This window comes from Hippocampus comes, unplaced genomic scaffold, assembly GCF_001891065.2.
Source record: "Hippocampus comes isolate QL1 unplaced genomic scaffold, H_comes_QL1_v1.1 scaffold20, whole genome shotgun sequence".
NCBI lineage: Eukaryota > Metazoa > Chordata > Actinopteri > Syngnathiformes > Syngnathidae > Hippocampus > Hippocampus comes.
This window is the reverse complement of record NW_017805462.1, coordinates 1,102,338-1,128,626: the sequence shown is the minus strand read 5'-3', so window position 1 is coordinate 1,128,626 and position 26,289 is coordinate 1,102,338. Positions and strand designations below refer to the sequence as shown.

General features: G+C 45.1%; 3 protein-coding genes across 6 annotated transcripts; 1 reads left to right on the top strand and 2 right to left on the bottom strand.

Moving 5' to 3' along the window:
* Positions 1–1,925: 1,925 nt before the first annotated feature.
* Positions 1,926–2,828, top strand: rnf182 (ring finger protein 182). Its single transcript, XM_019874915.1, has one exon. It carries the CDS (start codon positions 1,926–1,928, stop codon positions 2,736–2,738), a length of 813 nt encoding a protein of 270 aa, XP_019730474.1. The 3' UTR covers positions 2,739–2,828.
* A 1,118-nt stretch (positions 2,829–3,946) lies between these two features.
* Positions 3,947–7,445, bottom strand: stard3nl (STARD3 N-terminal like). 2 transcript variants are annotated; one of them, XM_019874966.1, is made up of 8 exons: positions 7,306–7,445; positions 6,030–6,316; positions 5,268–5,345; positions 5,050–5,127; positions 4,904–4,957; positions 4,688–4,805; positions 4,497–4,601; positions 3,947–4,408 (listed from the first exon to the last, which is right to left on the bottom strand). In XM_019874966.1, exons 2-8 carry the CDS (start codon positions 6,228–6,230, stop codon positions 4,368–4,370), a joined length of 675 nt encoding a protein of 224 aa, XP_019730525.1. In that variant the 5' UTR covers positions 6,231–6,316; positions 7,306–7,445; the 3' UTR covers positions 3,947–4,367. The 2 variants fall into 2 exon arrangements, with proteins under 2 accessions (XP_019730525.1, XP_019730524.1); XM_019874965.1 differs by having other exon boundaries at positions 6,030–6,314; positions 7,275–7,442.
* Positions 7,446–10,160: 2,715 nt separating this feature from the next.
* Positions 10,161–24,916, bottom strand: LOC109518851 (solute carrier organic anion transporter family member 5A1-like). Of its 3 annotated transcripts, XM_019874960.1 has the most exons (11): positions 24,726–24,916; positions 21,134–21,279; positions 20,306–21,070; positions 15,511–15,643; positions 14,677–14,891; positions 14,000–14,164; positions 13,713–13,911; positions 12,608–12,767; positions 12,236–12,480; positions 11,901–11,965; positions 10,161–11,109 (listed from the first exon to the last, which is right to left on the bottom strand). In XM_019874960.1, exons 2-11 carry the CDS (start codon positions 21,207–21,209, stop codon positions 10,613–10,615), a joined length of 2,520 nt encoding a protein of 839 aa, XP_019730519.1. In that variant the 5' UTR covers positions 21,210–21,279; positions 24,726–24,916; the 3' UTR covers positions 10,161–10,612. The 3 variants fall into 3 exon arrangements, with proteins under 3 accessions (XP_019730519.1, XP_019730516.1, XP_019730518.1); XM_019874957.1 differs by having other exon boundaries at positions 20,306–21,279; XM_019874959.1 differs by lacking the exon at positions 24,726–24,916 and adding an exon at positions 24,524–24,686 and having other exon boundaries at positions 20,306–21,279.
* Between the last annotated feature and the right edge of the window lie 1,373 nt (positions 24,917–26,289).

Here is a 26,289-nt window from a genome sequence, read left to right as displayed (position 1 = left end):
TTTTTCTCTTACCGAACCTTTTCGCCATGATCCCGTTCTCTGAGAGAGGGGCCGGTTTCGGATTTTTTTTTTTCTGGCGTTGCCAGATAACGGCACAGAAAGATGCACCAAATGTCACCTTATTGTATCTGTGTTTATGAAATAGTTACTAATTAATAGTTAAAAATGAAAACGGTTCAGAACTAAGGAACATTTTATTGCAAAAGCCCAACTTTATGATCAAAGACAAATCCACATCGATGAAAAATAAATCAAATTACTCAGTGGTATTTTCAGGGGGCCGGACCAAATGCGGAGGCGGGCCGGATCCGGCCCGCGGGCCGTAGTTTGGGGACCACTGATCTTGAGTAATAAGTTTCTGACAGTACTTTTTCCCACGCTGACAGACGAGGCAGGCCGTGAGTACTTATTCCTCCGTCATTATCACAGCATCAGTTTGTCGATCCTGGAAGTAGTTGGATGCGATAAGACTGCTGTGTAGTACCACTCTGCCAGTAACCGCCCCCCCCCCCTCGCTCACCGGTTCATTTAATTTGATCGACTGATACGGACAAATAAAAGTGCATTGCATTCAGCGTTTCCTTGCTAACTGTCAACATTTGCCCACATGAGGCATATGAGATGGTAGCAATCTAATGATGTAAACCACAAGTCAGAAAGATGACAGAATATTACAGAAGCGTATTGCTGCTACACCAGGGGAAAAAAATAAGTTGTGTCCAGACTTCGTTTTCTCCGGCTTTACTGGGTGAGAGAAGAATACCCAATCAAAGACAGAAGGCGTGGCAGACAAGGTGTCAATTTCTTTCAGAATCAGGGAGGACAATAAATTGAAGGATTGAATCATGACGGGCAAACCGTTTCATGTTTGACATTCTCTTTAATCATATCATGACTGTATGTTTTTGGAAAGCACAATAATAAAGAGTATCAGTACTATAAATGCAAGCGAGAGCGCCGCCAAGCAAAGCGAAGTCATCTCATCAACAACACGCAGAAACACTGTCGGCTTTCTCTGGGTCCCTTCTAGAGATGGATTGAAAAGTGGCAAACGTGTCCTGTGGTCTGAGGAGACCACATTTCAAATAATTTTTACAAATCATGGATGTCGTGTCCTCTGGGCCACTTGGAAGCTGTGAACATCCCAATAGCACCTTCAGGGACCCCCCCCCCCCACCCCCAATGTGCGTGTCTGCGTGCATTTGTGTATGCGCTTGGCCAAACGGACAGGAGGTCACTTTGTGTGCTAGCCACTAATTGGAGCAAATTTGACTGAGCAAGAAAAGAGCCGGCTCGAAAATTCCAGCGCTGCTTTGCACAGGCTGGCCTTTGTTGTCCCTTTGCCTTCTGTTTGTTCTCTTGTGTGCTGTGTTAACAGTTATCTCTCTCGCTCACACGCTCCCCCTTGAAAGGGTCTTTAACCCCCCCCACCCCCCAATAGCGAAGCTCACAGACCACTACACAAGCGAAAGTCCTCAGGCAGAACCTCAACGGGGGCTTCTAGCCTGCCAGGACAACTTGCAGCGCTATGATCCTGAAGACTCCAGAGGTGTCGGGGCTTGCCTTCATGAACGGGAACTTGGTGACCCATTATTGGTCGTCCAGGGTCCAGTTGGTGGGACTCTCCTGCTGAGCTTCAGTCAGGTTGGTCACATGACTTAAGTCGCCAATTTTAGGACTTGGTCGGCTAAAATTCCTGAAAGACTCCATCTGACTTTGACTTGGTTTCGATGCGACTCAACTCGAGAATGCTTTTCTGTGTGAGTGAAAAGCAAGTATTGAGCGACGACATGACATTTGGATGATGGAAAAAGCAGATCGTCTCTTCTTCTTAGTAATTTGGGACTTGCTTGAAACTTTCAAAGTAAGACCGGAAGATCGATAATGTGCGACGTCCTCCCACACGCTGCAGGTTGGAATTTGAAATGATTGAGGAGGTGAGCAACCATGTGGAGCATCAGAGCGTGGAGGAGCTGGAGTGCAAGATTTGCTACTGCGCGTATACCCTGGGGACCCACCGGCCAAAGGTTCTGGAATGCTGCCACCGCCTGTGCGCCAAGTGCCTCGTCAAGATCCAGGACCTGGGGGAGTCGCCTCCGTGCACTGTCGTCTGCCCCTTCTGCCGCTACGTTACCAGGCCGCTCGGGGACGCAACCAGCAGCCTCCCGGATGATTATAACTTGCTAACCGCGCTGGCCCTGGGGAGCCGCAACCAGAGGTCCCAGAGGAACCTTCGTTTCCACCAAGACGAACTGCTCCTGAACCCCCGGCACCTAAGCTCCTTGATGGGAAGCGAACCGACCGCAATGTCCCCTTCCTCCGCCTCCGCTTACTCCTCGATCCGAGGCTCCCCTAACTTTGTGGTGATCACCATTATGGAGCCTCCACCGGCCCCTTCACCAGGCCAGGACCAGCTTGGCGGACCACTGGTCTCTAGCTTCCGCTCCTCCAGCCAGGACTCCTTGGCGTCCGTCGCGCAGGGGTGGAACCTGTGGAACTGCGCCTCCCTGCTGTGCCAGACGTCGGCCCGGGCCCTGGTGTGGGTGCTGGGCCTCCTGTACTTCAGCTCGCTACCCATGGGGGTCTACCTGCTCATCATGCAGCAAACTACTGTTGGGGTCCTGCTAGTGAGTCTCGTCCCCGCCAGCCTCGTCATGGTGATGGTCTATGGATTCTGCCAGTGCATATGCCAGGAGGTCTGGAACTGCATGCCACCATCGCGGGACCACTTACGCTAACGCTCGGGGCACTCGTCACGTGGTCAGTATGAAAGCTTTTCTGCCGCATTAGGGTCACCTTCATCTTCCAGCTAGTGAGATCTCTCCCCAGCCACGGGCAGTGTTAGACTCTGCGGCGTCTCAGAGACCTGCTGGATACTTTAATATGTCTCCAAAAGTTCTCAGACAGAAGGCCGACGTTTGAATTCACCGCGATTTCCCGGGGACTCGTGTCATGCCACACTCGACTCGACATCAGGTCGCCATCAAGTCTCACGACCAGTGAGATAGGCCCTTTCGATATGCCACCACTCGATTTCACAGTCGGTGATGCACTTTCAGACCTTAAACAGTACTACACAAAAACACAAAAATGAGAATCCTCTCAAAGGAGCTGCTGTAGGCCACAACTCACCCATATGCTCACACGAAGACTAACGGGCCTTATTCCTGATGTCAATCACTCGGCCATACCTTTTAAAACTCATTCACTCCCAAAGACGTTTTTAAACGTCTTTTCAGACTTGGGCTGGAATTGGCTGGTACTGAATGAGTTAAAAGGCACACTACAAACTCTACAGCTGTCGTTATGACTTGGCTTGCCCTGACGCATAGGAATTACCCGTTACAAAAAAAAAATAGTTTATAAATTTCTATTTTTAATCTACAGAAAAATGGATGGATAAATGTTTATGTTTTTTTTTATACAATACTTAACAGAAGAAAAAAAAATACATTTGGGGGAATGTCTGGAATGAATTAACAGCACTTTAATTCATTTCAAAGGTGACAATTGGAAAATGGTTGCACCTCTGCAATGACCATCAACATTAGTACTCCTAAGTTTTGTTTGTTTGTTTTGGCTAATTTGATATTTTGTGCCCCCTCTTCAAAAATAACATTTAGTATGTGATGTCTTCAACCGTTTGTTCAATCCGAGTAAACAAAAACAGAATAAAAGTTGGCTCCATCCCTCATTTATTTTCTCATGTTGTCTTTCTTGCTTTGGGCTGGGATACTTTGAATGTGTCTCTGTGTGTGTGCGTGTGTTTTTAAAAGTGTGTATGCATGTTTGTGTGCATTTTTATGTGCATGAGTGGATCTGAGCTTGGCTGTGCGACAATTCATGTGTTTGCCTTTTGGATACGTTTTAGCGTGTTGCGTGCAAATTTTTGTCTGCATTGAGCGCATGAGTTTGTGAGTATATGTGCCATTTTTGTGTGTGTGTGTGTGTGTGTACATTTTCGTTGTTTCGTGTGCATCCTATTGTCAGTCGACACGTGTTTGTGTGTGTTTTTATGCATGTGTCGGTGTGTGCGCTCTCTTATTAACAGTGGACTCAGGCAGACTTTTATTTTGAAAGCCGTCAGGGTCATTTGTTCACTGTTTGTCTTAGGACCGTGACTACAGCGTCCTACTGGCCGAGAGTATTTTCACTTCTTCATGCGAAAGCTCATCTCCCTTTACGAAGAACACTTTGATTCAGTGTGCGTGCGTGTCTGTGCAAGCATAAGGCAAAATTTTTTTCGTTCAAAGCAGGTACACAGAACCTCCTGTTTGGGCATACTGATACCACCAACGACAACAACAAAAAAAATAACGGCGGTTTCACTTTTTAGTTCCCAGCATGCGTCGGTGTTACCCGAGCCTTCACAAGAGTCCCTGTTTGTCATCCGGGTCCTCGTCCGTGTCTGTTGAAGACAAGGGAGAAGAAGCAAAGCTTGTGGGGTGCGTTTGTTGTTCACCGCAGTTTACCAAATGTGCACTGGGGGCGCTCACCTGCTACCGACTCAGGCGGCGAGTAGAACTGGCCGTCGGACATGGGGCCTTGACTGATGAGAGGAGCCCGCTCTGCGGCGGCAGCGTCCGGCATGAACCGGTACCCTGACGAAATCCAATGCGGAGGCATGAACGTGAGGGGGAAGCACAAGCAAAGGGGAGAAGACGAGCTACAAGATGGCCTCGCTCACGGTTTTCATCGTCGAGCTCTTGAGGAAGGACCTTGAAGTCCAGAAGCCAAGTTTCGATCCAAGCGAGCACAAAGGAGACTATGGGCAGCAGGTATCCAAAAGCACCCTGCGACAGCAGCTGCAACGATGGAACGGAAAGAAAGACGGGATTTGAGACAGATGGACGGGCAGAGAGACAATGTTTCCACTTTCCCGATGATGCTCTTGACGCCTTACTTTCGATAAAATCACTTTGACGATGAGGAAGGCACAGCTGACTGAAGTGGTGATCTGAACACAACAAAAATACAACATGACGAGTAAGACACGACAAAGTCGGAGTGGTTGTCCTGTCTTTGTGTGGGTGTGTTTTGTGTACTCACAGCAACCGCCCACCAATGTCTCAGCCTGCAGACGGCGTAGGCCAAAATGAGGACGGCGAATCGGAAAACGGCCAGAAGCTGTGCAGGTGGAGCCAAGGCAAGAAATGGAGGAGATGCAGCAGGAAGACAAAGTCAAGGGATTTTTTTTTTTTTTTGTAATAAAGTTCACTCAAAATCCATTCAAGAAAAAAAAAATCAACTAGCATGTGTTTTCTTACAAAGATGTCGAGGAAGGAACGGTGGTAGTTGTAGTGGACCACTTCCTGGTTCAGCTGCTGGGGAAGGCCACCATTCACCTAGCACATACAAAGTACTCACTCAATAGTGCCCACTTCAATGTTTGGAAAAAATTAAGACTCCGACACCGGTTTCGCCCACTCGAAAATGGGCGGAAATGTCCACCACTGGATGATGCACAAAAAGTCTCAAGGACCCGTGATCAAATTTGAACAGTTCATCGGCTGTTTTGATTTGCAGCAGCCCTTTCACATTCAATCATGGCCCCCGGAAAGTTTACACATAAAAATAAAAATCAGCACCCGACACCAGTTTCACGAAATTTTGTGGGCAGGTCTATCATTAAAAGAATGGACAAAAAAGTTATGAGGACCCATGTTTGAATTTGAACAGGATGTCGGCCATTTTGGTTTGCAGCAGCCATTTCCAGATTTTGTTGAGCCACCTGGAAAGTTGAAAACAAAAAAATAAATCTGCCCCCCCCCCCAATCAAGAAATTTGGTGGACACGTGTATCATAAAGGACACACAAAAATGTCTCAAGCAACCACGCCCCCGAGTCAAACAGGAAGTTGGCCATCTTGGCTTGTGAGAGCCATTTGGGTGAATTTGCGATAGGAAGCGAGTATCCTTGCCAAATACATGTGACGATCTGATTGCGGTAATCCGCATCATCTGTGTGGGTGCACACAGAAATAGGATTGAAAGGCACGAGTGGACCAAGACAAAGCGAAGCGCTCTCACGTTGAGCTCGATGATCCACAGCAAGGTGACAAACAGGAGATCAAATGTGACAAAGAGGCAAAATGTCCGCCGGACGTCAGAGATGCACTTCTTCTTCTCCTCCTCGTACGAGTCCACACGAGCCTGCAGCGGTGTGGAGCTCCTGGCCCCGTAAACCCCCGGCACACGAGAGTCGGCGCTGCTGCTGCATCGGCTGTCCATGGCGGCGCTGGCGGCTACCGGCTTGATTGGAGTCAACCGTGGTCAACACACACGCTGGCTTTGCTGCCCGTCACATGACTGCATCTGCACACACATTACAATTAGCGCTGGTACTTTCACACAGACACCATCATGTCTCCGATTTCACCTCGAAAGCCACCAAATTTGCTTGTTGACATCGATCCCCAGCTCTGTTTCGGTACCTTTCACTCATCTTGCCGTAATACAATGGATTCTGTGGTTCTATGAAAACTATGCGGCCAAAAGTAAGACCCGAGCCATGGTTTAATGAGGGAACTCATGCAGCTAAACAAGAATGTTGCAAATCTGAACGCAGGTGGAAAAAAGGCAGGATGCAGTTCTCTTAACAAATCCTAAAGGACTGCTAACATTGCTACCAAAGCAAAGTGAAAGAGTGTAAAACGGAACACCTTCCTTCCTTCCGTCCATCCATCCATTCTCTATCACTTATCCGGGGGTCGGGTCGCTGGGGCGACAACTTTAGCAGGGAATGCCACATTTGAAGGCCCTGTCCACGTTCCTTGTTCCGCAGTGTTGGATTCCTTCGAGTTGATTTTCGAGACATTTTTGGAGGATGTGGTTTGCCAAATTAAGCCATCCGGCTTCCCTTATAACTCTATTCCTCCTCACTTCTTGAAGAAGGTTCTCCCGGTATGCTGTGATGTATCTCTATGGTGACATCATCATCATCATCATCCTCATACCATTTGTGACACATTACCTAACTAAGAGTGCAGTATGTGGATCATATTTAGAAGAACCACAGATGAAGACGCAAAGGAAAAATACCGAGAAGATGATGGAGAGATTTTTTTTTTTTTTAGCTGTACTTGAAACTAGCAAACAATGTCATGTTTCCTCTCCTCTTCATCGTTATCATGATTTTAGTCCTCACGTCAAATGAGAAAAGCCTGAGTAGCAGAAGCTCTTTCGGGCCGAAACGAAACAGAAACTACAAATCAGCACATCAAACGCGTCGTCATCGTAAAGGTAAGAATAAAATTAAAAAAAAAAAACATTCACCTTCACTCGCGCCTTGCCCTTTGAACGCGCTTCAGGTTTGTCTCGTTTGTTGTGTTTTCGTGTGTTTGTCCGAAGAACCGCCAGTAGGTTAAAGCAGATGCGCAGAGGTTTCGTTTAATATTAACACAACACTCACTTCCTGCTCGGCCGAGTTGAAACCGGAAGTACATGGCCCGGCGCATCCTGGGAGGTGGAGTTTAATTCGGCGCACTTCCAGCAGACGTTGCCTCTCCTTGAAGTCGCACCGACCAACGCGGGCACAGTGCGGACACGTCAAACATGAATACAAGCATGCGTGCAAACAACCATAGGCATACAAAACAAACACAAAATATGCATACAATCACACACGCACAGGAACATGCGTACATTCAATCAGACACGTACACAAAAATACACATTAAAAACCGGCCCGAAGGCAGCTGGTATAGGCTCCAGCACGGCCTCGACCCTCTTGAGGATAAACAGATTAAAAAAATGGATGGATGGATGTCCGACAAGACTGCGTCCTCTAGTGGCAACAAAAAGAACTGCTCAAAAACTTGGTAAGACTTTTTATTATTACTATTTGTTTTTCTTTTGTTCACATTTTTAACGGAAAGACGCCAAAGCGGCATCCCAGTGAGATGACCTCATAAAACAAACAAAAATACAGAAATGTTTTTTTTTTTTTCTCAACTCCAACCCGTCGGTCGCATGACGATCACCTGACTCAAGTAGGGTCATTATGGTGGGAATGAGTTCAATGATGAAATCCTTCATGTTGTCACGTGTAGGTTCACAAGTCACCAGCAGGTGTCACTTAAGACTTGACAACCAATCAGCAGAGGAGGTGTGGTCTCGTAAAGCCACAGGTTGCTGGTCATGTGCACACGTTGCTTTTGGAAGCCAATCAAATGCGTCGTTTGGATTGGCTGGGTGACAGGCTGAAAATCACTTGGTGTTCCTCAAAAAAAAAAAAAAAAAGACTGAGAGTCTCATAGCTGTAGGTTCTCCCACAATGCATTGCACCCGCGCGCGGGGCATGTACGTTTGTTTCCCCGAGGATCATAAGTAAGTTGATCAAAGACCAGAAGGTGATTAAAAAAAACTAATTCACATTGTAACCTCTAGCCCATATCGCAGTGTGCGGCAAAAGTTTGCAAGTGTGTCCGCCCCGAGCAAATGTTTGGTTTTTTTTCTCAGGGTTCGTTCAAGGTCGTCAAGACTTTTGCCAACAATTTTAATGGTTTTCAACAGTTTTTCTTGTCACAAAGAAATTCTGAACATGACAAAAAAAATTGCATCCATTAAAACTGTTTGGGAATGTCTGGCGAACATTTTTGCAACTGTCTGCACCATTGAATCAACCCTCACCCAAAAAAAGAAATAAACATTCGCTATGTGCGCACAGACTTGCAAAAACTTTGCTGCCCAGTGAGATACGGGCTGAAAAGATGGCATGAACGCATTTGATTTATGTCGCGTGCGCGAGTTACAACACGTGATTAACCAAGCAAGTCGCACACGCGATTTACACATCTCGCACATGCAACTTAGAAAGTCGCACACGCCCTTTCCATATTTGCTGCAGTTGGTAAAATACGCCAACATAGTAAATTGGCATCTGACACGCATCGTCCGACTTCAAATAAAATCACGGAATTGCTTGGCTCGATAAAGTTCGTGGCGCTAAGTGGCTAACACTCAATCCGTACGTCACACTTTCGTCAAATTCTCGGTGAAACTAAGTAGCTGACAACAACATCTACTACGTGATTGGCTGATGAGCCCTGCCACCGTTTAAGAATGTGTCAACCACGTAGAATCGTTCTGCTGTGGCGGGGTGCCAAAAAGTGGCCTGGTTACTTCATTTCCATTGAAAAAAAAATGTGAAGTGTATCGAAGCCAAGTAACACTGTGAAAGGGTGCCAAAAAATGGCACGCTTATTTCCTTTCAATAAGTTGTAAAGGGAACCAAACGATCAAGCTCCGCCTTTTAAGTACCGTAACAATGTGAGAGTGTGCTAAAAAAGTGGTACAGTTACTTCATTTCCATTGTCAAAACTTGTGTAGGAGAAATTGATACAGCAACTTTGGTACCCTCCCTTCACAGCATTTTTTTGGTTATGGAAATTCAATAAATACAATTTGAAAGTGAAGCAAACCATATCAAGCATTACCCCCGAGGTACCCGAAATGCTGCAATACGGTGCCAAAAAGTGATATGGTTACTTTGGTACCTTTCACAGCAGAAGTGACCTCAGGTGTGTCTAGCTTCATCTTTTGGGTATCCTAATACTGTGAAAGAGGTGCCCCAAAAATGGTATGGTTAATAAACGTTCATTGTCAAAGTGGTGAAGGGTACCGAAATGGAAAAAAAAAAAGATTTAGCTTCTTGTTTTATGAATGATAACACTGTTGGAAGTTGCACTTTTCTTTTTGCACTTTTAACGATCATAAACCAAGGAAATTGAATCCCAAAGCAAACTGTCTAGCTCAGATGAAGAAAGGTGGATGAAAAGTGGTAGAGCTCTTTTGGTATCCCGCACAACTTTTGACCATGGAAATTCAAACAAATTGAAATCCAGAGTGAAATAAAGTGGATCGACCTGTCGCTTTCCTGTTTCGGTACTTTAACACTGTAGTAGGGTGTTAAAAAGCTATATGGTTATTTTGGTACCCTTCGCAAAAGTGGGTAAAAGCTTGTCTAGCGTCATCTTTTGGGTAGCCTAACACCGCGGAAAAGGTGGGAAAAAGTGGGATGGCTACTTGGGAATGACATTTTGTAGCATTTTTGAAGGGTACCAAAATGCCCCAAACTCTGTAGCTCCATCTTTGAGGTACCATAACACCCAGAAACGGTACCAAAAAGTGGTAAAGCAACACTTGTACCCCTCTTTTTGGAATATTGACCACTGAAATGCAAAAAAATGTAATCTCATTGAGGTAGGGTGCCAAAAAGTGGAACACCTCCTTTGATACCCCTTTTAACTATTAACTGTGGTTTTCAAACAAATTGGATCCAGGGAACCAAATTGCGGTGACTTTGGTACCAAGTGAGGCAAACTGTGTCCATTTCTTTATCCCTTCGGTATCTTAACACAGTGGCGGGGTGCCAAAAATGTGGTAGTATTGTGTAGCACCATGTCATGATGAGTAACATGTCCATGCGTGCGGATTAGTGTTGCAATTGTGAAGGTGGGCTGAGTTCAGTTTGGGGCGGTGGTGGTGGGTGAGGGGCAATTGGGGGTCGCTGTTGTGTTTTTTGCAGCACCACGCTTGTATAGAAAGTCAGCTGGCCAAGACTTTCGTGCTAGCTCCGCAAATTGCTGACTGGGCATCTGATCGGCTGGCGGTCAAACGCGCACCGCCACCTGCTCTAAGGAGCGCGCCGGCGCGGCGGGGGCGGGCGGCGGCGTTACGGCTTTTAACTCGTTCCCCGGGCAACTTTGCGTACTGACGCCGCGGTTGAGGGCGCCGGCGCGCGGCGGCACGCAGGTGGGAGGTGGTGCGGTGTGCTCGCTACGCGGGATGTTGACGGGGCAAGAGCGGGTGCGGGCGTGACCCTTGCGGCCCCCCGGGTGGCACACCAGGCTGCCCACCGTGTCGGCGGGCGACAGGTGGCGCTTGAGCCAGCGCTCCACGCGCTCCTCCTTGTACTTGATGGAGTACCATGTGAGGAAGATGAAGAGGAAGCCCAGGAACTTGAGGCTGGCGGCCAGCCCGAAGTAGACGAAGCGCAGGGAGGTAACGTCGTACTCCCAGCACGAGCCGTGCACGCCGCAGTCCTGCTGCCACAGCATGCACGTGGTGTCGATGACGGCGCCAAAGTAGATGGGTGTTGGTATGTACGCTGCGAGACCAAAAACAGACACGACACCATCGGGTCAAACGATCAAAAGACGGAACGAGCTAACAAAGGAGACTTCATTAGGTACACCATTATTTGAAACTGTAAACAAAGCTTCACAAAGCTGTTTAATTCCACTCAAACGAAGCATAAAACAAACGTTGCGTATTGAAAGCAACCACAGCGCTTTGCCGGATGAAGCTTAGCTTAATGCTAACAAGCAATGCAAAATAACAAGGTGTGGATAGCAATTAGCATTTGTGTGGTGGCGTTATAACGCTCCGAAAAACAGATGTTTGAGTGCAAAGTTGTGGTTGTGATGTTGTGTATGTTTGTTGTGTGAGACTGCTTTTAGTAAGTTACATTCTCTTTTAATGTGTGGTTTGAATCCATATTTTACAACACAGTCCTAATTTTCTTCATTAAAATACAGACTTAAAAAAACAAAACAAGCTGTGAATCATATATGTAGACAGGCAATATCACAATATTCACAGGCATATTCTTTATCCTCTGCGAGGAACGACAAATTTCATTGACAGAGCAGCTGAGACATCTTTTATATAACTCTATCCACGTCTGTATTATACTGCCCTCCGGTGGTAGAGACACAAACACCAGAAGGAGCAGTGGATCAATTGAATTCTTTCCAATTCTATTCGATTACTGTATTACTGATTATTTATTTATTTATTTATTTGAAGGACATTATAAAGTGTTATTTTTCTTATTAGAAACGCATCACCGGTTCCTGCAAAATATTCAGTATCCTCCTGAGATTTGTTTGTACTCACCAAGCGTCCTGAGGAGAACAAACTGCATTCCCAACGCAAACGGTCGCTCCTGCTCAGCCACTGACCTGCACAAACACACCCGTTAGCATGCTAGCTGCTCGCATCTGCTTGTATAGCATACTTGATCATAAAAGAAAAATATATAAATGATTGAATATGTATTTTGTAGTGGAGGAGTACATATAATAGGTAGTTCATGATGAGTCAAGTTGTTTTGCTCGTGTATTGCTTGACTGGGCAAAACAAAACTTGAACCATTGACATTCTTTAATTTTTTTTCAAAAAAGAAAAAAAATATATTTTTTCAATTAAAAACATAGCAGTTTTTGCGATACCTCAGCGTGACAATGATGGCAGAGGGCTGAGCGCAGGCGGTGATGAGCGTGACAATGAAGAGGAAGATGAGGAAGGGGATGAGGGTCCCGCAGGTGCGATCGCACTTCCCCGACACGGCGTATCCGTTCTCGTTTAGGTACGTCTTGACGATGACCAGCTGCAACTGGTTGCTGCCCGGTCCTCCTGATGATGGTGTGATGACCTGGCGGCTCTGTACGCACGCGCACTCAGAGTAGTTGCGGATCTGGGCAAACAACATCCACAACAAGACGCTGACTGTTTTGATGTGGTTGGCTTTTTTTTCAAGGGGTCAAGGCAACTAATGTGCAGACTGGAGGACGATTGGTACAATATTAACATCGGTGTCTTACGCCGCTGCTGTCGTTGGAGACACTGCTGCACCCTGCCAGGCAGGGGTTAAAGTAAGTGATGCCGTCTGAGCCGCAGACAGGAGCGTACTCGTGGATTCTGCAGCCGCAGTTGACGTTGCAGCCGCCCGTCAGGTTCCTCTGTGTCATCGTCAGCGTGGGCCTTAAACGACGACGACAACAAAGTTGACATTATAAAACGATTTTCAGTTATCATTTGCTTTGTACACATGGAAAAAAATCATTTGGGCAACAAATAAAAAGTTGAGAGGATTGAGGGCCTGAACAACTAATTCCCAAACTAAATGATTAACCAACCATGTAACCAACTATTCTGTTTTCATGACAAAAAGTCATTCCTGCGTATAAGTCGCCAGTCAAAAAAGACATCATGAAGAAGAATTTTTTTTTTTTTTTTTTTTTTTGTGAAATGTATTGAACAAAAACTGAGATTAAGAAAAGAGCAGCTCCCTAATTGTGTTGACGGCAAGTGAACGACTTCCGGTTGGATTTGAAACTTCTGCTTCTAACTCCGGAAAAGTTTGTTCTTTTTAGTTTAAAATGGCTTACCTCAACTACAACCCCATGTCGCAAACCACCTAACTACATTGCCAACCATATTGCTCAACTAACTAATTAGCTAACTAAAAAGCCAACCAACCAACTAATAAACAAAACAAACAAATTAACAAACTAGCCAACAATGGCTAACCATATAACCAACCAACTACCACATTACAAGCTAGCTAGCTAACCTAGAAGCTAACGACCTAATCAAAGAAATGACTGATTCTCCAACCAAGCACACACCATATCCTGAACTCAGCTCAGAGAGAGAGAGAGAGAGAGAGAGAGAGAGAGAGAGAGAGAGAGAGAGAGAGAGAGAGAGAGAGAGAGAGAGAGAGAGAGAGAGATGTGGAAGTGGGCGTGCTGCCAAAGTTCCTATATAACAACCCTCCCCCTGGATTTGTTCCACGGCCACCGTGCATCCTGGCTCACTTTCCGCGAGTCTGCCGTGACACCAACATGTCCGCCACCAGTCACAGATGGGCCGGCGAGAACTGCCGCTGACTCTACGGCAAGGCGGCGTTCCTTTTTCTGGACCTACCCGGTGGTGTAGGGTATGTTGATGCCACCCAGGTTGATGCTCTCGCAGCCCACAATGAAGAGCGTGGAGAAACAGAGCAGCGACACGCCGCTGCAGATCATGGCCAATTTGGCCGATTCGCGGGCGCCTAGCTTCAGCTTCTTGATGATGTAGCCGCCCAGCACGATGCCCACGCCCGCGCTCGGCACGATGATCACGCCTGGACGCATGTAACGTGCCAGAACATACAGACAACAAATGTTAGTGCTGCTCTGTCTTGATGAAAGATAAAATTCACCAGTGTTCACCTGTGTAGATGCTGGCACTGGATGCAGGGATCCCAAACTGCGACTCGATAAACTTGGGGATAAACGTGATGAAGGCAGTGACGATGGCGCTCTCGGCCGTGTAGGACAAGCTGACGAACAGGAAGGTCACGTTACTCAGGATCCTCATGGCTGCTTTGGGAAGGTCTGTGGCAAAAAAAACAAAAAAAACAAAACAGATTGACAAGTTTATAAATAAATACATGATACACATATGCATATATAGAGGTCAATGAAATAGAGATGTCATGATAAGGGCGATATTAAAATGACCATACTACACCCTCCATCAAAGACTTTTTTTAAGATAAGAAATCCTTTATTAGTCTCGCAATGGAGAAATTCCCAATTCACAGCAGCAAAGTTATGAAAGGAAAAAGTATTAGAACAAAATATAGGAGCTGCTGGAAAGGCAGCCACTCTCGCGGCGCCATCTTGAAGTCAAAATAACAAAATCACACAACACAACACATAAGACACAGACAGTCGTGCAATCTTAATCACTTTTCCTGCATACACTTTGTTGTTTGAAGCAGTTATAGATTGCAATTTACCTCTACTATCCTTTCATATGATTCCAAAAGTACAAATAAACGCATCCCACCATCTGCATTTGAGTAAATACACTTTTTGTGGTTATAACCTGCTCTTGTACATACCTTTGATGTCCTTTCCGAAGCCCATGGAGGATGTGACGGCTTTGTTGTTGTTGCTCTTCTCCTTGAGGACGTCGTCGTCGCTCGACATCTCATCCAAGGTCAACTTTTTCCTCCTCTTCTTCTTCTTGTGTCGCGGCGGCAGCTTCTTGGGGAAGGTGAACATGGGGAAGATGACCAGCAACATGGCCACCGCACACAGCAGGAAGCCGCTCCACCTGCACACCCAGGCCAAAGCAATATTTTTGGGTGGCCAAGACGTGACTAATTCAAATTAACCATCAGAGGGGGCTGGTACGGTACAAATGGAATATACAGTGGTAACTCTACTTACTAACTCTCATTTATTGTGCGATAAGCTGATTGTAACATTTGTTACAGATTTTGATGCATTTTTATGCTTTAGGAAACATTTATGTCTGAATTTTGAGGGGCTTTGAACGAATTAGGGAATTTACATGGAAAACGCGCCTCTACTTACAAAATTTTCTCGTTAAGAAATTGCTCCCAGAACCAATTAATTTCATAAGTAGATACCGCTGTAAATTGGCTTATTTAACAGATATGGTGCTTTTAATATCATGACATTACAATGACGTGCCATTATCGTTACATCCCTCAAGTCGGAATTTAGAGTTGCGCGCCGTCATTGCCGTAGGATGGTACCACGTCTGCTTCAAGTTGAGCCAAGAAAAAAACCCCTAGATTTTCATCTATTGACGGTAGGTCTGGAACAAGGGTCCACTTATATTGTATATGTCCTCTGACATAGTTTTAGTGATCTTTTCTTGATGATATAATGGCTCAATGTTCATGTGTGTGTTTGTCTGTCGTCACCAGTTTCCAATGAAGCGGGGATCGCTTTGGTCGATGTTAACCACCGTCTTGGGATCCACATAGAAGCCGATGAGGACGCCACCCAGCAAATAGCCCGCTGCCGGACCCAAAGCGCCCATCACGTACATGATGGCTAGATGGAAAGAGAGAGAAAGATGAAGAGCATCAGTGCAGCGGCTGAAATTTTATATGGGTGTGTGTGTGTATATATACGAAGAGAGAGAGAGAGAGGGGTAAGAAGGTAACAGTTGAGCCCCTTTCAACTCTGTTGCTAACCAAATCAGCAGGAGCACAAGGTCTGACATGATGACACCTGTCATCTTGAAAGAGAAATCAAATCAGACATTATGAAAGGACGACGTGGATGTCAATTCACCTCTTAACGTCTCGAAGCTTACGTAACTCCTCAAGCAACCTCACGGGGCGCATAACAGGACCTCTGTGTGTATGTGTGGTCACATGAAAAGAATGAGATTTTGCCAATTAGTGGGAATTAACAGCGTACATTCCTCAGATCGGTTGGCCTCGAAAGGCAACATCGGTTCTGGTGGTGTGACTGAGCAAGTGGTCGAGTGGGAACGTTAACCTTTTACCTTCCAGTGTTACCAAAGAACGCAAAGCAGGTGCACAGAGTTCATCTCAGGGGGCCACTACTACTACCACTGCTACTACTACCGGCCCCTGGGCTCCGAATCCCCCCCCCCCACCCCCTCCCTCTCTCTGACGATGCGTCCTTTGTCAGCTGTGTGTCTGATAAGAACAAGCTGAGGGTCATCCACAAAAGTGTGGACAGGTGTAATGAGAACCACCTTTTTCCTAAACATCGCGAAGACCAAAGAGTTTGTGATCCAAGGCTCGGACTTGAACCAATACAGTGGACTGATTTAGGTTCCTGGGTGTGCACCAAAACAATAAACTGAACTAAACTAAAATTGCTAATGCTATATGTTATATTGCACTTATATTGAACTGTGTACAGTTCTTTTTCTGAAACATTTATTTTGTACAATGAAACACGTTCTTCTGCCCCCAATTTTGCTGCTGTAGACTGCAAATTTCCCCAGTATGGGACAAATAAAGGTTATCTTATCTTATCTTAAACAGAAAATATAAAAGCTCAGTACAAGAAGGGTCACAGAATGAGCACGGCCTTCCTCAGGAATTTTATTAATCTACGGGTGCTATAACCAGAAAATTTTCCCACTGTGGGATCAATGAATGACCACTACCAAAGTGACTGCATGACTTTTGCCTGGTAGTGTTGGTGAAAGTGGTCAATGACGCAATCATCGAGATATTCTCGGAATGGCGGCATCGGTTCTCTTACTCATCACTGTGACGCACCGTATGAGCAAGCGTCTCATTACATCAGGCGAGGAGGATGGCTTGTGCGCGCATACGTACACACGCTGCAGACGGGACTGAGTGCTTTCCGAAGGGGTCAGATAATCCCTCTTCCCGCTGGAGGAGAGGGAAAACCCGTGCTGAGTTATGCAACGTGACAGGATAAAGCGACAAGCTGACCAACAACCACGGCAGGACGGTTGAAGCAGATGCAACCGTGCGTGGCGATGATGGCGGCGAAGCCTGACACTTGACAGACAGCTTACCTGACAAACGACGGACGGGCACATAAGAGACAAGCAAGCATTCACCCTTGCATTCAAAACTGAAGACAATTTCTTCAAGATAACAAGTGTCATGGTGAAATGTTATATTTGATGTTGTATACTTGCATTTTTGTACCTTTTATTAGTGTATCGAGCGATCGTAATACCTCTTACACAGGCCAACTTGTACCGTGTCGCAGTCCGCGGAGATGTGATTTGAAGGTTTCATAGCTTACTCATTAAATGTCACATGGCTTAGCACCTTCCGATCTTGCTGACTTAGTCATACTGTATGTTCCATCCTAAGACGGAGCCTTGCAACCTGCTGGTCTTTTGGTGACTCTGAGAGCTCAGCGGAAGTCAGCAGGCTCAAGAGCATTCTTTAATCAGGCGCCAGTACTGTGGAATATCTGCCCAGCTGAAATTAGAGCCTGGTAGGAATTTTTAAATCTCTTATTTTTATACTTTTGGAATTAGTTAAACCACGCCTAGTATGGAAATTGCCTCTTGCCCTGCATTCCCCCACTGATAACTGGATTTTGGCCTGTTTAACTGCCACTTCCCTACCCCATTTTTTTCTTTCATTCTTTTATTCTTCCCTTTATGGTTTTCTTTTTCCTTTGTGTGGTCACTTGACTGCATTACTCTTTAGTATGCATATTGATCAGATCATTTGCATGTAGGAGGGTATAAAAATGTACCGTTGCTCACAACCAACCAACGCCGAAACTGAAGGGCTGAATTGAAAATCATTGTGAACGCTCAAAGCTGCGAGTATTTTTTTTTTTTATTCTGCTCAAAGAGCGACCGCTGGGCGAGTGTCCGCAGACAGTCAGACGGCGGACGGACACGAAGGGGCCCAGACACAATGGAATGCTGTGCGTTGTCACGGCAACGCGCTGACACAGCGCTCGTCTCCTTAACGCTTTCCAGCGCGGCGCCACCATCAGGAACGGCCGGAGAATACAGTTGCACTGTACTTAAAACACAAGCCACAACTTATTTAACTCACACAGTAAAAAATTCTTACAAACAATACATGACCATAATTGAACTGGGCACATCATTTAACTGAGGAATTGCAGGACAACTCCTCTCAATAACTGAAGGAATTGTTTAAGCTGGACCACAGCCAGGAAATTCCCTAGTTGCTTTTCCAAGTCCTGCATCGATGGGCATCCTAAAAGCATGTGTGAGTGGGGAGATGAATGAAATGAGCAGCGGTCTGTCTTTCTCGGCAGATATCCTGCTGACTCCGAACATTGACAACATCATCATCATCAGCTATGGAGACTAAGTAGCACGGGAGGAATACCTTGTCCCTGTAGAATGTTTGTAATCAAAACTTTTAAGTCGACTCCAGTTGATGTTCAGTCAACTAACAACCCTGAAGTTTGTTCCGGCTTTTTGCAGCTGCCATTTCTTCTCCAAAACTAGCGCCAGAACTACATTTTCTCATTGACTTGAACTCCTCATTCTGAGTTATCTTTCACACCGAACTGAAACAAGACAAAGCCAAAACGTGTGAGACCATTTTTAGTCAATCCGAAAAACACCAATAGCCCCTTTCACACTGTAAAGAGTTTTACTGAAAATGCTAACGTTGACTCGAGGTGATGCTAAGTCACATGAGAGGCACATTTTTACTACCTCCAAAAACACATTTTCAAATCGACTTCAAACCCTCATTTTGATCTGGTACCGAATCCAAACTCACACTGACAAGTGACAAAGGGGCTAAGAGTAGGATAGTGGCAAGAATAATTACATTTAATGCAAATTTACCAATTGTGGTAACCTCATCTCAAACTGAAAGACAATTTCAGACAATCAGAAGACAGAAGAAAAACATCTGTGCAAAAGACAACAAAATTACCCCCCGTGAAGAATCTTCATAAAAACTTGACTGTAGTTGTCGGTCAATTCCGAAAGATTAGTCCCTGAATTCAACATTGATCGAACAACAGTCCCGCATCCTAGCAATGGAGTGTTGACATTGTCCATCTGAGCTAAACTTTCTCAGGTGACTGACTGCAAGAAGAAGATGTCTATTGTTAGTTTAATCGCCAGGGTCACATTCATTCACTTTGCCTCATTCCTACAAACCTTGACAAACTAGAAGTCATACTTCACCTTGTCGACTTTGGAAAAAAAAAAATTATTGTGAAGGAAAATTTCACATTTGACATCATAGAACTGGTTTCAGTGTGCTCTTGTAACTATGACTGAATGACAACAGTTGGTTTATTTAGAAAAGACCAGATGTGAGTCCGGTCCATCTGCTCAACAACAACAAGAAAAGGTGGAGGTGTACCGTGACTTTGGAACTGCCCTTCCAACCCAGTTGAGGGCTACCCAGAGCCTGGACTCTTAAAACATGCCTGAAAACCCTTTTAGTTAGACAGGCCAACAACTTTAAATTATTAAAATGATTTCAACCCTGTTGTTACTTCTACTATTTTCGGTCAGTAGGCGGGGTACACCCTGAACTGGTTGACAGACAATCACAAATCTATTAGTAGTAGTAGTAGTAGTAGTATGAAAGGACTCAGTTGACTAACTACCGGAGACAAATTCTTCGTGCATTGATTCCAGTTCCCACAGCACATTGCTAGTAGTCCATACAAAACACACCGTGTCATTTCTCTTTGTCATTTCGTGTTCAGGAATGCACACACGTCTGTCTCCCTTTACACATGGCGTCCAGTTCCAACCACACACGCGCACACACACACACACACACACACACACACACACAATCTCACTCTAATTTGTTGCTCTGATTAAGCTTCAGTTGTTTGAGACCACTGGAGCGACAATGCCAGGCCAGACGTGCCAAAGCCAAAGCGGGTTAGAAGGAGGAGGACGAGGGGTGGGCTTGGACTAGGGGATTTGAAGGTTAACGATGTGAGTTAAGGAACCAACAAAGCACTACCGTTGTCTAGCCCTAGCTCCTCAATTCACTCCAACAGTAGATAGCTAGCTAGCCAGATAGCTCAATAGATACCTGGATATTCAGATAGCTAGCTAGCTAGCTAGCTAGCTAGCTAGCTAGCTAGATAGATAGATAGATAGATAGATAGATAGATAGATAGATAGATAGATAGATAACCAATCAATAGTGAGGTTTCATAGTACGGCTAACACGCTGCGCTCCCTTCTCTGACGGGAAGGAGAAAGCTTACCCAGGTAGAGCGAGGCGTTCTCCTTCTTGACGTTGTCATCCAGGTATGTGGGCCCCAGCGTGTAGATGGGCGTGGAGCCCATGCCCACCAAGATCTGCGCCACGATGAAGAGCGCTACGTACAGGTTGTGCTCGTTGCCCTCCTGGTCCCGCGGACAGGACGCCATATCCACGCGGTCCCTGCGGCTGGCATTCGCGCTCAGGCACAGACCCTCGTTGGCCGATGACGAGTTGACCTCCTGGATCTGGTAGGCAGGCGAGATGAAGTGCGGCAGCGAGAAAAGGGCGGCGCCCAACGCGATGAAGACACCGCCCACGGCCAGCCAGCGAGGGCGTTGCCCCCTGCCCCCGAAGTAGCTAATGAACACCACCACCAGGAGGCTGCCGATGTCGAAGCAGCTGACGAGCAGGCCCGACTCGGAGCTGCGAAGACTGTAGCGCTTCTCGATGGTCGTGATCACGCTGCTTAGGTAACCAGACACCATCAGTGACTGGATGAAGGTCAGGTAGCACATGCAGAACAGGAAGCAGCGAGAGTCCTGCAGGATCAACGCCAGGTACTTCTTACTGGGCACGCCCAGTCGCACCAGAAAGCCGGGTGTCGAGGTCCGGCGGCCAAGCGTTTTATTGCGCCGTCCGGTGGCGGACAACAATGAGGAGGAGTTCTCTGCAGGCCGGTTCAACGCCGACTTGCCCGCCTTGGGGAGGAAGTCGCTCGGCAGGGATGAGTCGGCGCGGCCGAGCTGGATGAACTCGGTGCTCTCCTCTGCCATGACCGAAGCAGACAGTGAGGCTTCCTCTTGGGGCTTGAGACTTTGATGGGTCGTACCTGGATCCTCCGCCTCGCTGGAACCGGCGTCCTCCTTGCGAAGGGACGCAGACAACTCGGACAAGTCGGCCTCCATGACGACCGGCGCGTCCGGTCCGGCTGTTAACGCTGCGACTGGGCGCCTCACGGGGCCATGGCGTCTTCAGCTTTCAAAAATACAGAAGGAACGTTATCATTCAATAGTGTGGAATATCGTTAGCTTGAAAGCACAACTGGCTAATGCCTGGATCAGACTGCAAGATTTGAGCACTGTTCATGGCTCGATTTCTTGAGGGAATGACTTTTCAGATCTGGCTCGACCTATTATGTTGGGAACAACAAACCCTATGATCTCAAAATGAAAAGTCTGTGCAGTGTGATTTATTTGCATGGACCCTGCAATATAGCACCCTTAATGCCCACCAATAGGTTGGCATCTCACAATGACGCCTTGCCTCCCTCTTGGTCACTTTTGTCAACAAGATTGTTGGTGTTGCTGCTATGGTAACGGTCTCATTCAGTCGGGTTGACACATTTTCCGTTCCCATTTTATGTATCAAAAGCAGCAGTGGTATTGTCACTCGATCACGGCGAGTACTCAATCGAATAGTCGGCCTGATATCGTTTTTAAAAAAAAAAATAATAATAATGGCATTGAACAACACTAGAACAAACTAATACTCGCTTCAAAATAATTCCTTAACGGCAAGATGCCAAAAGATGGCAGCAACGTAGGGATGCACAATTGATTGACTTTTAATCGCGATCACCAGTTTGGCAGCTCTGATGAAATTAACTTTTTTGACGGTCTGTGATACGCTCATTTAAAATGTGGCCTTCCCTCAATATCATAAATTACCTAATCTAAAATAAACATTACACAATATATAGGTGCACACACAAGGGGGTGCAAAGGTAGGTTTACACTGTTTTTTTTTGTTGTTGTTTTCATTTATTTCATGAAAAAAATAATGTATGAGTTTTCTCTTTTTTAAGTGTGCACTTCACATCGAGTTTGGATATGTGACATTTACGTACTATTTGGAGGCCATGAGTTGGCTTTTTTTTTTTTTTTTAAGTTGCGTCAACTTGTTTGGTTTAACAGCGTTGAGGAGGAAAAGCGCGTGGACAAGAAGTGAGAGGACATCTGCTTATCTGCACCCCGACTTATCTATTTCTTATGCCGCGGCTTAAAAAAGGCTGTGAGCGTTGAAAGTGGGGGTGTCATAAAAATGTGTGTGGGTTTCCTTAATAATAATATATATTATTAAGGAAAACTAGCACTCTTTAATAACGTACTTCATAAAAACAGAGCAATAACATAACTACGGGGGGGGGGGTTTGTGAGTGACATGCAGGCCACCCCAAAACCACGAAAAAAAGTACTTGCTTTATCATCTCGAACAAAAGGCTGTGACTAGGCACTTAAAAAAAAATTCATGTGTGAACAATGTACAGTACATTTCAATGCCATTAAAATGTTCCAGACCCTCCAAAAGAACAGTTTTTGCAATGAGCTTTTTGAAAATATATATTATTAAGGAAAACTAGCACTCTTTAACAATGTACTTCATAAAAACAGAGCCATAACATAATTAAAAATTATCAAAATGATTTCATCCAGTGAGTTCAATTCATTGTGCTGCTCCTTCTGGAGTGTCCGCCTTGACCACAGAGTGTGATGGTATCCAGACCCCGTAAGTGAGTCAATGACTCAACAAGCTACAATTTAGCTGTTTTTGACAGAAGATAAGGAATATATTCCAGTGATATTGTCAATTTACATGTGTTACGCCACTGTGTGTGTTCAAATAGCATCACTTGAACGGTTCTACCACCATGACTATCACTCTTTAACAATGTACTTCATAAAAACAGAGCCATAACATAATTAAAAATTATCAAAATGATTTCATCCAGTGAGTTCAATTCATTGTGCTGCTCCTTCTGGAGTGTCCGCCTTGACCACAGGGTATAGAGTTTGACGGTATCCAGACCCCGTAAGTGAGTCATTGACTCAACAAGCTACAATTTAGCTGTTTTTGACAGAAGATAAGGAATATATTCCAGTGATATTGTCAATTTACATGTGTTACGCCACTGTGTGTGTTCAAATAGCATCACTTGAACAGTTCTACTACCACCATGACTACCCATGCTAGCCCGTCAATGGCCTTTTCCATTATATGTTAGCATTAAGCTATCAGGAGCAGATGCAAGGCAAATTTCTTTGATTATTTTAAATGCCGAACGTGAAATTCTCTTTGTTTTATGTTTAGTTTGACCGTAAACTTCAACTAGGAGTGACAAAAACATCTTAAAAGCTCTTTTTGCACAATCGTTCACCATTTTTTCGGACTAACTGCTACTTGTTGTGATGTGAGTTGAGTTGAGTTTGGTATCAACAGAAAGTGCTCAAATCTCACATTTTTTTGCCCACAAGTCAGATCAATAACAGCGGCCGAACGATAGCTTGTACCTCGAAAAACTCGCACATCAGGGCTCTTACATCTCAAGGCAGCACCGTATGATCACTTGATGGATTGGTTTGAGCGTCTCTGGTAAATTCAAGCGGAAGAATGCCAAACTGGCCGCGGCATCCTTGATTTTATTATTTTTTTGTGGATGCTGCCCTCGTCGGAAAACGTTTGGACATCCCTGCTCAGATTGGCCCGCTTCTTATGGAGAATCCGCCTTAGCCTTGCTTGCCCTCTACTCTCCCTGGATCACACGGTTGTTCCACTCCTCCTCCTCCCGCTCCTCTGTCAAGGGCATCTACCCCTCGGCATCACCGCCGGTTTGCATCACCAGCACATTTGTTGTCGAGGAAAATAAAGACAACAACAAAAAGATGATGAGGATCGGTGGGGGAGGACGAAGCTGCGGATGCTGCTTGAGTGACTACAAACACCGCAGTGCTTCATTTTTCAAAAACACATCAGAATGAGACGCAAAAACGGAAAGGGACAGACACGTCGAAGTAAAATTCCAATATAAAAAAAAACGTACTGATATTAAGAGCACACCAGTGGTTTGGCTCATATTTCATTCCAATGAGAGCATTGTTGGTCGTTAATTTGCACTATTTAAAAAGTTCATCTAGGTCGTCGACGAACAGTGTTGACAATATATCATATTTCAACCGTTGCCCCTCAAGAATTTGCATAAAACCTGATATTTCAGTACATTTGCAATACTGTGTTCACTGCTAGTCGTGTACTGATGAATTCGGCCATAGTGAAATGGGCTTCGGGGTCGGCTATTTCCCTCAAATATTCCAAAGCATCACGCGAGTGCAAACCAGGCGCAGCATCCGTCCGAGTTCCGAGTCGAGTCGACTCGCAATCCCAAATCAACGAGTCACATGTTTTTAAATTACTCCGACGTTACAACCCGTACAATAAAACTCACCCAAGGCGCCTTTTGTAGCATGCGCCTGCCAGATTATTGAGGATAATTACGACGAAAACGACACTGCGCCTAGGTTTTATTGTGAAACGTATTCCCAGGATGACACAGCTAGCCTGCAGTTAGCTGCACGAGTAATGCCTCGCAGTGATGCTCATTTCAACACATTTCAGTGAACATCTCGACAAGAACGAGCGCGACTCACTTGACGCTTCGACCGGAGGAGACGACAAATCTTCACGCAGCCATGTCCGAGTCCCTCGCGTGGGGGCCGGCGAGTGAGCAAGAGAAGAGTGTCTCGTTTTTTTTTTTTTTTTTTTTTTTTTTTTGTGGAGGCGACGATGGAAGCCAACTACATCGCATCGATATGGAAACACGGCGTAAATAGTATGGGATTTGCCTTCAAAGTAAAAGCACACCTTCTGCAACGCGTTCAAAATGTTTCCGGAGACATTATAAAAGAAGCACATAGTTCATATTTTTGATATTTGAAAAACATTTGCTTTGACGTAAAGATTTGTGAGGAATAAAGTATTTCAAGAACTAATTAAATTATTATTATTATTATTATTATTATTATGTTATGATAAAAAAGTTTTGGGTTTTTTTTTGGGGGGGGGAGGTTGGGAAGGGGGTAAATGTAAATATGAACCAGCAATGTTATCAATTTGTTTTTGTTGTGAAAAAAAATCAAAGCGGGTTATGTTTGTAATATGTGCATCAGCCGTCCAAAGAGAAATATTTGACAAATTCTGACCTCTTGTGGACAACTATGTGTTTGCACGTAAACTCCAAAAAAGTAAACATGCTCACGCAATTAAAAAGTTTAAAAAAAACGAAAAAAAAAAAATTCAAAACATTTTACAATTCATCTGCGAACCAAACTGCTCCACAGCAGGACCATAATAATCGTTATTTTTGTTGATATTTGACGGTGTAATGATACTTTGGGGAGTATTTAATCTATGAATATGGTAAATTGCTAATTAGCATATTTCGTCTGATAAGTGTTCAGAGTGATCAATTAAGATTGTAATCGTCAGACAATTAAAAACGTTCAAAGACAAAAGCGGGTGCGGTCACGTGATCGGCTCACATTTGATTATTTGTTCTTATTTATTATCTTTCGAGCCAATCAGCTTTGCTTTTCACGAATTTACATACGCATCCGCGTGCATGTACACACACACACACACACACACGCGCGCACAAACACACACACACACACACACACACACACACACACACACACACGTACACACATACACACACGGAAGTGTACCTAATGAAAAGTCATGGCAATACACACGCCATCCTGTCAATCATCCTCTCGAGCTCCATGGAGCCAACTACCGGAAACAAACCATCAGATAAAAGGAAGATGATGAGGATGAGGAAAATGATGATGATGACAATGATGAAGAAAGTGATGATGAATACGATGATGATGATCAAGACGATCACAATGATGATGATGATCAAACTGATGATCAAGGTCAATAAGTTCAATTTTATATTGCACTTAATTGAACTGTGTTTTCTTTTCTCTTCTTTCTACCCACAATCTTGCTGCTGAAGGCTGTAAATTTCCCCAGTGTGGGACAAATAAAGGATATCTTATCTTATCTTATCTTATGATCTCGATGAATATGATCTCGATGAGGATCATGAAAGTGACGATGGAGATCATGATGATGATGAAGATTAGGATAATTATGTCGATGAAGATTTTGACCGTCACATTGATGACGACTGTGATGTGAAAAGTG